This window comes from Gambusia affinis, linkage group LG02 (genome assembly GCF_019740435.1).
Source record: "Gambusia affinis linkage group LG02, SWU_Gaff_1.0, whole genome shotgun sequence".
Classification (NCBI taxonomy): domain Eukaryota; kingdom Metazoa; phylum Chordata; class Actinopteri; order Cyprinodontiformes; family Poeciliidae; genus Gambusia; species Gambusia affinis.
Window position 1 is genome coordinate 32349896 of NC_057869.1, and position 9101 is coordinate 32358996.

Genomic DNA, 9101 nt, shown 5'->3' on the forward strand with positions numbered 1-9101 from the left:
GATGATTATAGCTGCACACTCTGGGTTTGATAATAAACATGAAGTCAAGTTTCACACCATTTTGTAATAACATTTGTTCTGCTAAGTGAGTCAACAAGTTGTACTTTCAAATATGACAGAGAAATAATCAGAGACCTTAGAAATATTTACTGATAGTCAAGTAAAAAGCCTTTCCTCGATTTTGTGCTGCCTGTTTAACATGTTGAGTCAAACCAAAGTTTTGAAGTACATCACACAACTTTTTTGCATCTGTCTTGGGGATCATCAGCATGGGTACTGAAGTCACCCATGTTGACTTCAGTATAATTAATCACAAGTGTGCCCAGGCAAATCTCTTCTAGAGCTTAGTGAATAATGAAATATTTTAGAAGACTCTCATGGTTTCTGTTCTCACTTAAAAAGTGTGATTGTGATTTTTTTTTTTTTGTATATCTTGTTTTGGTTGATGTCAGCGTTTGGGTTGGATTTCATCTTAAAAGGAGAAATAAATTTACTGTCGTGTTCAATATTTATTCAATCAGTTGTAATTCTGGTAGTTTTTTCTTTTAGTCTCACAAAGTACTGTCACTTCAACTTTCCGTGTTTAATTTCAACAATTTATTTCAAAACATGTTTAAACACTTTCACTATTGGACATGTGCACACATCCAGTACAAATAGAGGTAAACACTAAAACTTATGACTAACATCATTTAAATAACTAAATAAATACAAATATTGCAAAACAACACTTTTGTCTGCAGAACTTACTAACTCTGCAGGTGTTTTGAAAGGACCAGAACCCCAAAAGATGCATTTTTCCTTCTGTGCATTTAATAGAAGCAGTTTGTCAAAAGAACCACCAGATATATCATTGGCTCTCTAACATCAGCGGGCAACTTATCACACATACCACTGAAACTACCTGATGAATGTTGTGCAAGTTTTTTCCTTTGCCAGCCGTTCACTAACACAGCGGTTTATCAGTACACTTTAGTCACTGTTTCAAAGCAAACATACTTCTTCATGTGGAAAAAGCTTTTGGAAGAATGGAAAACTGAGAATACCTCTCAAGTTTGTTGAGTGGGTGTAAATGCAGGATGGAGGGTTGAAGTGCCTCCAGGGGTCAGGCTCCACTCAGCATGCCTCTCTGCATCTCCGGCTGGACAACCATGCCACCAACATTTCTACGTGCTGACCAGTTGCAACTCCTGTCTGTCCATGAGTTTACAGCATGCAGGAGGTAGCGCTTGGGTGTCCATGGGCACATCCCTTCACAGCTGTTTCAGACCGGCCGCTTCATCTCTTATGGAAGCTAGGACTGTGAATTATATGAGACAGCTTGCCAAAGGAGCCCATCATGTCCACAGTCTCTTGTACTTTCTCTGGACTGAGCTGATCAGGAACATCTGGCTCTGTGGGGACGGCCTGCTGAAGGGTGTTCAACCTGGGAAGAAAGCGGGCCAGAGCTGGAACACCACGGTCTGAGCCGCTGTGTCTTTGCTGGTTGTTTCCCAAACTGAGGAGGGCCCCGTGTCCATCAGAGGTGTAGACGTTGTAGCCGTCTGCCTGGATCTGTTCTCTGAAGGTGCAATCAGCTCTGCTGTATGTTTGCTGGAAAAGATCAGAGATATTCAGATGTGAGCTTAGCCAAACATGTTTATTGAGTTTACTTCCAAATGTATGTCGTGTTGTTTGACACAAAGGAACTGTTAGGTAATGCATTTATTTGGAATTCTGGAATTTCACAAGATCTTTCTTCATCTGCACTAATTAAAGTTCATAATTGTTGTTTTTTTTTTTTCATTATTTCTTAGTTTTACTGAGAAGAGTTACACAATAAGGTCAAAATTAGGCACTTCCTGAATAGATGTATTTGTCACTGGCTCTGTTGTATTATATATATATAAAAAAAAAAAAATATATATATATATATATATATATATATATATATATATATATATATATATATATATATATATATATATATAGAGAAGAGTTACACAATAAGGTCAAAATTAGGCACTTCCTGAATAGATGTATTTGTCACTGGCTCTGTTGTATTATATATATATATATATATATATATATATATATATATATATATATATATATATATATATATATATAGTGTACTCTCAGTGGCAGGGGAATAACAAGGCTGGAGACCCACCAAGGCTGGAAACAGAACAATACTGGAAAAGCATATGGGAAAGGGAGGCGTCCCACAACAGCAATGCAAAGTGGCTGATCTCTCTACGAGATGACCACAGCAAACTCCCTGAGCAAAATCCGGTAACCATCACTGTGGCAGATGTCCAAGAAAGAGTCTCAGGTATGAAAAACTGGACAGCACCAGGGCCAGACAAGATCCATGCCTACTGGCTAAAGAAACTGACTGCCCTACATGAGCGACTGGCAGACCAAATGAACCAGCTGCTACAGAATGGGAACCACCCTGAATGGTTAACTGAAGGGCGCACAATCCTGATCCAGAAGGATCCAACAAAGGGTTGGATCCCATCTAACTACCGACCAATAACCTGTCTCTCCACAACCTGGAAGCTCATGTCAGGCATCATAGCGGCTAAGATAAGCAAACACATGGATCAATACATGAGCACGACACAGAAGGGCATCGGGGTAAATAGCAGAGGAGCCAAACACCAACTCCTTGTAGACCACACAGTTGCCAGAGACTGCAAAACCCGACACACCAACCTGTGCACGGCTTGGATTGATTACACGAAAGCCTATGACTCAATGCCACACACTTGGATCATCGAATGCTTAGAGATGTACAACATCAACAGGACCTTGAGAGCCTTCATTGCAAACTCAATGGGGCTGTGGAAGACCACCCTTGAAGCCAAATGCAAGCCACTTGCACAAGTATCCATCAAATGTGGCATATACCAAGGAGATGCGTTGTCCCCGCTACTGTTCTGCATAGACCTGAACCCCCTCAGCCAAATCATCAACAAGACTGGCTACGGACACCGACTCAAGAATGGAGCCAACATCAGCCACCTCCTCTACATGGATGACATCAAGCTGTACGCCAAGAGCGAGCGAGACATTGACTCACTGATCCACACCACCAGGATATACAGCACGGACATTGGGATGTCATTCGGACTAGAGAAGTGTGGTCGGATGGTTACAAAGAGAGGGAAGGTCATCCGCACAGAAGGGATCTCACTCCCAGAAGGAACAATAGCAGACATAGAGGAAGGTTACAAATACCTGGGAATATCACAAGCAAATGGCAACCTTGATGAGATCACAAGAAAAAGAGCCACAACCAAATACCTCCAACGAATAAGACAAGTCCTGAGAAGCCAGCTCAATGGCAAGAACAAGATCCGTGCAATAAACAGCTATGCCCTACCAGTAATCAGATACCCTGCAGGAATAATTAGCTGGCCAAAGGAGGAGATACAGGCCACAGATGTTAAGACCCGGAAACTACTAACAATGCATGGAGGGTTCCACCCCAAATCCAGCACCCTGAGACTATACACGAACCGCAAAGAAGGAGGCAGAGGACTAGTGAGTGTGAGAACCACTATCCAAGACGAGACATCCAAGATCCATAGATACATCAGGGACAAAGCCTCAACAGACAATGTGCTCAGTGAATGTCTCAAACAATGGGGAACAGAAGCTGAGGTGCCGGAGGAACCATCATGGGAGGACAAGCCCCTGCATGGGATGTACCACCGCAAATAACCAAGTGGCTGACATCAGAAAGTCCTACCAATGGCTGGAAAAAGCTGGACTGAAGGACAGCACAGAGGCCCTCATCATGGCCGCCCAGGAACAGGCCCTAAACACCAGAGCAATTGAGGCCCAGATCTTCCACACCAGACAAGACCCAAGGTGTAGGTTGTGCAAGGAGGCCTCTGAGACAGTCCAACACATAACAGCAGGGTGCAAGGTACTGGCAGGGAAAGAATACATGGAACGACACAACCAAGTGGCAGGCATAGTGTACAGAAACATCTGTGCAGAATATGGACTGGAACCCCCAAGATCAAAGTGGGAAACACCCCCGAAGGTAGTGGAGAATGACCAAGCTAAGATCCTGTGGGACTTCCAGATCCAGACAGACAAAATGGTGAGGGCGAACCAACCAGACATAGTCGTGATGGATAAACAACAGAGGAAAGCCGTTGTGGTGGATGTGGCAATACCAAGTGACTGCAACATCAGGAAAAAGGAGCATGAAAAACTAGAGAAATACCAGGGCCTAAGGGAGGAACTGGAGAGGGCCTGGAAGGTGAAGACCACAGTGGTGCCTGTGGTCATCGGGACCCTCGGGGCAGTCACCCCCAAACTGGAACAGTGGCTACAACAGATCCCAGGAACAACATCAGACATCTCAGTCCAGAAATGTGCAGTCCAAGGCACAGCCAAGATACTGCGCAGAACCCTCAAGCTCCCAGGCCTCTGGTAGAGGACCAGAGCTAAGAGGAAGAAGAATCACCACCCGCGGTGGGTGAGAAGGGAATTTTTTTATTTTATTTTTTTTTATGACATGACAGTAGCTCCCTTTATAGAACTGAAACAACAGCAGAAACAAAATCACTCATATGGTCCTCTAGGTTCTTCGATTGTTGTTGACTTTGGCGAAAGGCAGCAAGCCAGAGGCCAAGGTTGTTGTTGCTGCTGCAGGGCCTTTCATTAAGCTTTTTACTTTGCAAACACATCCTACCCCGCGCCGTACTGGACAAAGGTTGATGAACCTGTGGACTGTTTGAATGGCTGAGTAGCCTGTTGTGTTTTACAAATATGAAATCTGATTGACAACATGAGAGAGGACAACTTGGGTCAGCAAATATTTCTCTGGAACTTTAGTTGTCAATGTTCCAAAACTGTACCTTTACCACTTATATACTAATTAGTAAAGTGTCAGTAAAAACTGGTTCTGAGGCAGTGCTTCCCTTTGCCAGTTCATTTCACGCTATATGCATTATTATTATTTCTTACTTCATCCATTTCTTAAATTAATGCAAACAAAATAAATATTTTTGGGTTTCTAATTCATTGAGGATTTCATTCAACTGACTGGAAATAAAAGTTGTTCAAGTATTATTTGCTATAAATATGCATATTCATAACTTTGTCTGAGAATCTTATACGTTACTTCCATTTACTAAGTTCTTAAATTCAGAATGCCGTCCAACTGGTAGACATTATTTACTGGAATCATGTAATCTCATTTCCTTGCAGGGGATGCTAGTAGTATCTAAAAAAATTATTGAAATAATTGACAATCAAAGTAGAATGAATTGAGGCTTGAATGGCATGAAATGTCTTTTGTTAAACAGTGTCAAAACTGCAAAAAATCTGATTGATCAAATATCTCAAACATTTAATTGTTTAATTTTAGCAAAAATAGTGTTATTTAAAAAAAATAAGTTGCAATAAGCATTGTCATAATATATTTAATTTACCGTTTGAGTCCAATTGTGTATCTTGGTGTGATATTAAGTTCAGCTTTCTGTCATTAATTTTCAAGTTGGTGAACAAAATGTGACATTATAAGAGCTGTTCCTCTCCTGTGTGCCGTTTACACATGGAAGCTGAAATCTGGAAGGAAATCAGGGATTTCCACTCAATTCACAACTGGCTGAACTACTTTACTGACAATATTCAACATTGCTTTCAAGATATTCATCATTTCAGTAATTTAAACATTTAGTTTTTCATTTTGTTTATAGACATAATTAAACAACCTCTACTTCTGTTCCTTCATTGTTTGAGTACCTCAGAGAGGCTGGAGTCGCCTGGTTCTGATAATTGTAGTCAGCCTGGCCATTTTCTCAAGACAGAATCAGCAATGAGCAAATTCAACAGTATTTCCTGAGAAGCAACAAGCTCTGCAGTTGGCTCTGCAAAAGCAAAGGTTATTTTTTTTTTATTTTTATTTTTTTTTTTTTAAAGCAAAAGGTTTTTGCTGTGTTTCATGTAGAAAGGGAACACACCCTGAGTCTCTCACTCAGGCAGGCCTCTCAGCTGTTGAACTATAACTGAATCTGTAGACTGTAAAAGCCTCAAAGTAAAACATTTTAAATACAACCAATTCAAGCAAATTTTATATGAGAACTGGTGAAAGGCAGTTAATAATGGATACTTCAGAGGGATTTAGGCAGTCAGGATTTCATGACACAAACATTCTAGCCTTTGCACCTGAAATGCAATATCAACTGTACAGTAGACAGGGTTCAGTAAAGTGCCTGAGGTGGGACCATGGGCCAACTACTACTTCATATATCTAGTAAAAATTTAAACTGGCCATATTGGTTGAAATTTTGCTGCTTATGTTTGGATTGTACTTTGTAAAGTACAGATCAAGTCTGTTTGGAAAGCTCAAATATATATGGCAATTTGCTACTGTATCTGACTTGATCAGCTGTATTTTGAATGTTTCTTGTCATAATGTGGTGAAAAACTAGTACTGTAAGTAAGCAATGGACCTTTTTATTAAATAGATTAAAACACAATTACATTTGTGAAGGAGAAGAAAAAGTAGCATCAACAAAATGTGCAGAACTGAAAAATTACTCAAAAATGACAGTTTTGTTAAAGAGTTAAACTTATGTTAGATTGTACTCAAGTTTTTCTGACTTTAGAAATATATTGCTTTCATTTCTACATCAAACAACCAAAGTACAACAAAAATGTCTAAGTCTTATTTATTCATTTATTTTCATGCCATTTTTCTTTATTTTATTTTCTTCTCATTCAACACACAGGCAAAAAACCTTTACTGTAGCAAAAATAATGACAGATTTTTTTCCTTTTCTTGTGTGCTGGATGAGAAGGAAAAAAAGATTTTGTAAGTCATACAACCAAAAAAAAAAAATTCCCTCGCCTTTCAGGACTTAAGCAAGAAATAGAAAGACTTCGACAAAACACATTTTCCAAATGCCATTCAGGCTTAAAGTGGAAAAAAAAAAACTAATTTTTTTCTTTAGAAATGAAAGAAAATATATTTTTATCATCAGAAATACTTCATTGAAAAACACAATTGATCAAATTTTGCACACTGTAATTTTTTTTATCCTCCCCAACAGAAAAAATTCCACATGGAGAAAAAAACTTTAAAATATTCTAAAGATGTTTCTTTTCTTGTGCAGACTGTTTTTAAGGTTTATATGACTCTAGTGGCCTTTATTTGAAGGTAGTCCAACAGAAAAGAGGGTAATGAGAGAGATGGAGAAGACATGTGGCAAATGTCACCAGGCTGGGAATCGCACCTGGGATTACCACCACAAGGGCAACAGCACAACATGGATTGTGCTTTTGCCCCTGCGCCACCACAGCACCGCCTTGCTCAGACTTTTAAATTGGAGAACAAAAGAAAGTTTGACTAGACTTAGTAAATGGGTCTTCAAAAACATTTTCCCTTTTTCTTTTCTGGGTTTCCATGGTAAGAGTTACCCTTGACAATGTGAGCCTTGGTCATGTGACCATATGGCATAGATGTTACAAATCACTTCATCAGAGGTTATTTTAAGTATCGTGGTGGTCGTTGGTGGCAGAATTAGTAAAGAAAGAGGCAGTGGGTGGAGGGCTAAGTTGATTCAGACACAAGTCCACTGAGTTGATGCAGTTACTCAAGGTCAAATGAAAAGTGTAGATAGGGGCGACAGTTAGTTTCAGGACACTTTGCTACTTTGGTCATAGATGACGGAGTGACATAGGAGAGCCCAAGTTCAAGTAATTGCAACCACAAAGGGGGTAACTTCAAACTCACTTTACCGTTTCTGTCAGCTATAATTATATGTTTACTTCATTAATACTGTATTTAAAATTTTGTTTATAGTGATTTAATTAATTCCTAACAGACATAGAAGGACAGACAGACTACTCTTATAACTTTTACTGAAGAGCTTACAGTTGAGTACAATCTGCCATCGCTCTCCATGCAGAGAAAGCGTTTGGTTGCCACTCCTCTGATCACAACACGTCCGGGGCCAACAGGTTGGATCTCCAGCAGGCCTGCAGTTCAAATGTTCACATGTGAAAAACCTCAGAATCTGTAATCGGCTGCTGCTACAATGTTTAGGGTTAGGGTTAGACTTAGACTTACTGTAAAGAGTTTGATCTGCAGAACCGTGGATTTGTCCATCCTCACTTATCAGTAGGTGCAGCCCTGGTTTGGCTGCATACAGATGCAGGAGCCGGACCACCTGGCCCCAGCCATGGGTGACATGTGGCCCCTGGTCCATCACTGGCATGCAAAATACTCCCAGAGTAAAACGTTCACCAGCAATGCATAGAATGAACACAAACAACAGCATGGTTTGTCAAATTCCCGCACAGTCCTGGGCCTCTGGTTTCCTCAGCTGGTAGTGAAGTAGTTTATCAGTTTCATCCTAACGCAACCCTTTTAAATGGAGTCCTTATCAGCTCCTGATAACCCTCTTTCCCAAAGGCAGTTCTCAGAAGCAGTCCACAACACACCCCTGCACGTCATCCAACTGAATATGAGCTCTGGCTCGGCCCCCGACCAGCCCCAAAGCCGACCTGTCTCGCCTCAGAACTCATTCACAAACTTTTAGAAAAAGATAAACGCATTATAAAATACAGTTAACTACATATTCAACACACTTCATCTCTTACACGTAAATTCTTAAAAGTACATTTTTGCAACTGACATAAGTTTTCAATTTTACCCATAATACTTTTATTTTATTGGTAAAAAAAATATTTTATTTTATTTTGAATATTTCAAATCAAATTCATAGAATAAGTAAACAAAGATACACCTTTGAGTTTTTAATATGCAGTCCAGACACAAAATACTCTTTCTGTTCATGTGCAGGTTATCAGTCAAAACGCTCTGACAACTGAAAAGAAGAACCTGACATGATAGTTGGAGTTGGTTGATTTTTTTAGAAGCTCTGCTGTAACTAAAACTGCTTCCATTAAACTTATCCATATGCTAGAAAAAAATCATACTGATTAAAATTTCTTGTTAAATTTTAAACAGTAGTATGTTTTTTCTCTGTTTTTTCGTTGTTGTTGCTTTTATTGCCCAGTAAACTATTTTTAATAAACTATCAGTGATTCTTGACAGAAACAGTCATGAATGACAGCTCCTTCCTATT

The 9101-nt window shown here is 39.7% G+C and overlaps 1 protein-coding gene across 1 annotated transcript; it reads right to left on the reverse strand.

Moving 5' to 3' along the window:
- Positions 1 to 900: 900 nt before the first annotated feature.
- Positions 901 to 8320, reverse strand: fgf19 (fibroblast growth factor 19). Its single transcript, XM_044141872.1, has 3 exons — positions 8081 to 8320; positions 7886 to 7989; positions 901 to 1593 (listed from the first exon to the last, which is right to left on the reverse strand). The coding sequence occupies exons 1-3, from the start codon at positions 8289 to 8291 to the stop codon at positions 1279 to 1281; spliced, it is 630 nt and encodes a 209-aa protein (XP_043997807.1). The 5' UTR covers positions 8292 to 8320; the 3' UTR covers positions 901 to 1278.
- Between the last annotated feature and the right edge of the window lie 781 nt (positions 8321 to 9101).

Excerpts from the sequence above, each read along its gene's own strand:
- fgf19 (XM_044141872.1), bottom strand. The coding sequence starts at position 8,291 with ATGCTGTTGTTTGTGTTCATTCTATGCATTGCTGGTGAACGTTTTACT. Across the intron at positions 7,990-8,080 it reads TGCAGATCAAACTCTTTACA|GCCTGCTGGAGATCCAACCT; the intron begins GTAAGTCTAAGT and ends TTTGAACTGCAG. Across the intron at positions 1,594-7,885 it reads ATGGCAGATTGTACTCAACT|CAAACATACAGCAGAGCTGA; the intron begins GTAAGCTCTTCA and ends GATCTTTTCCAG.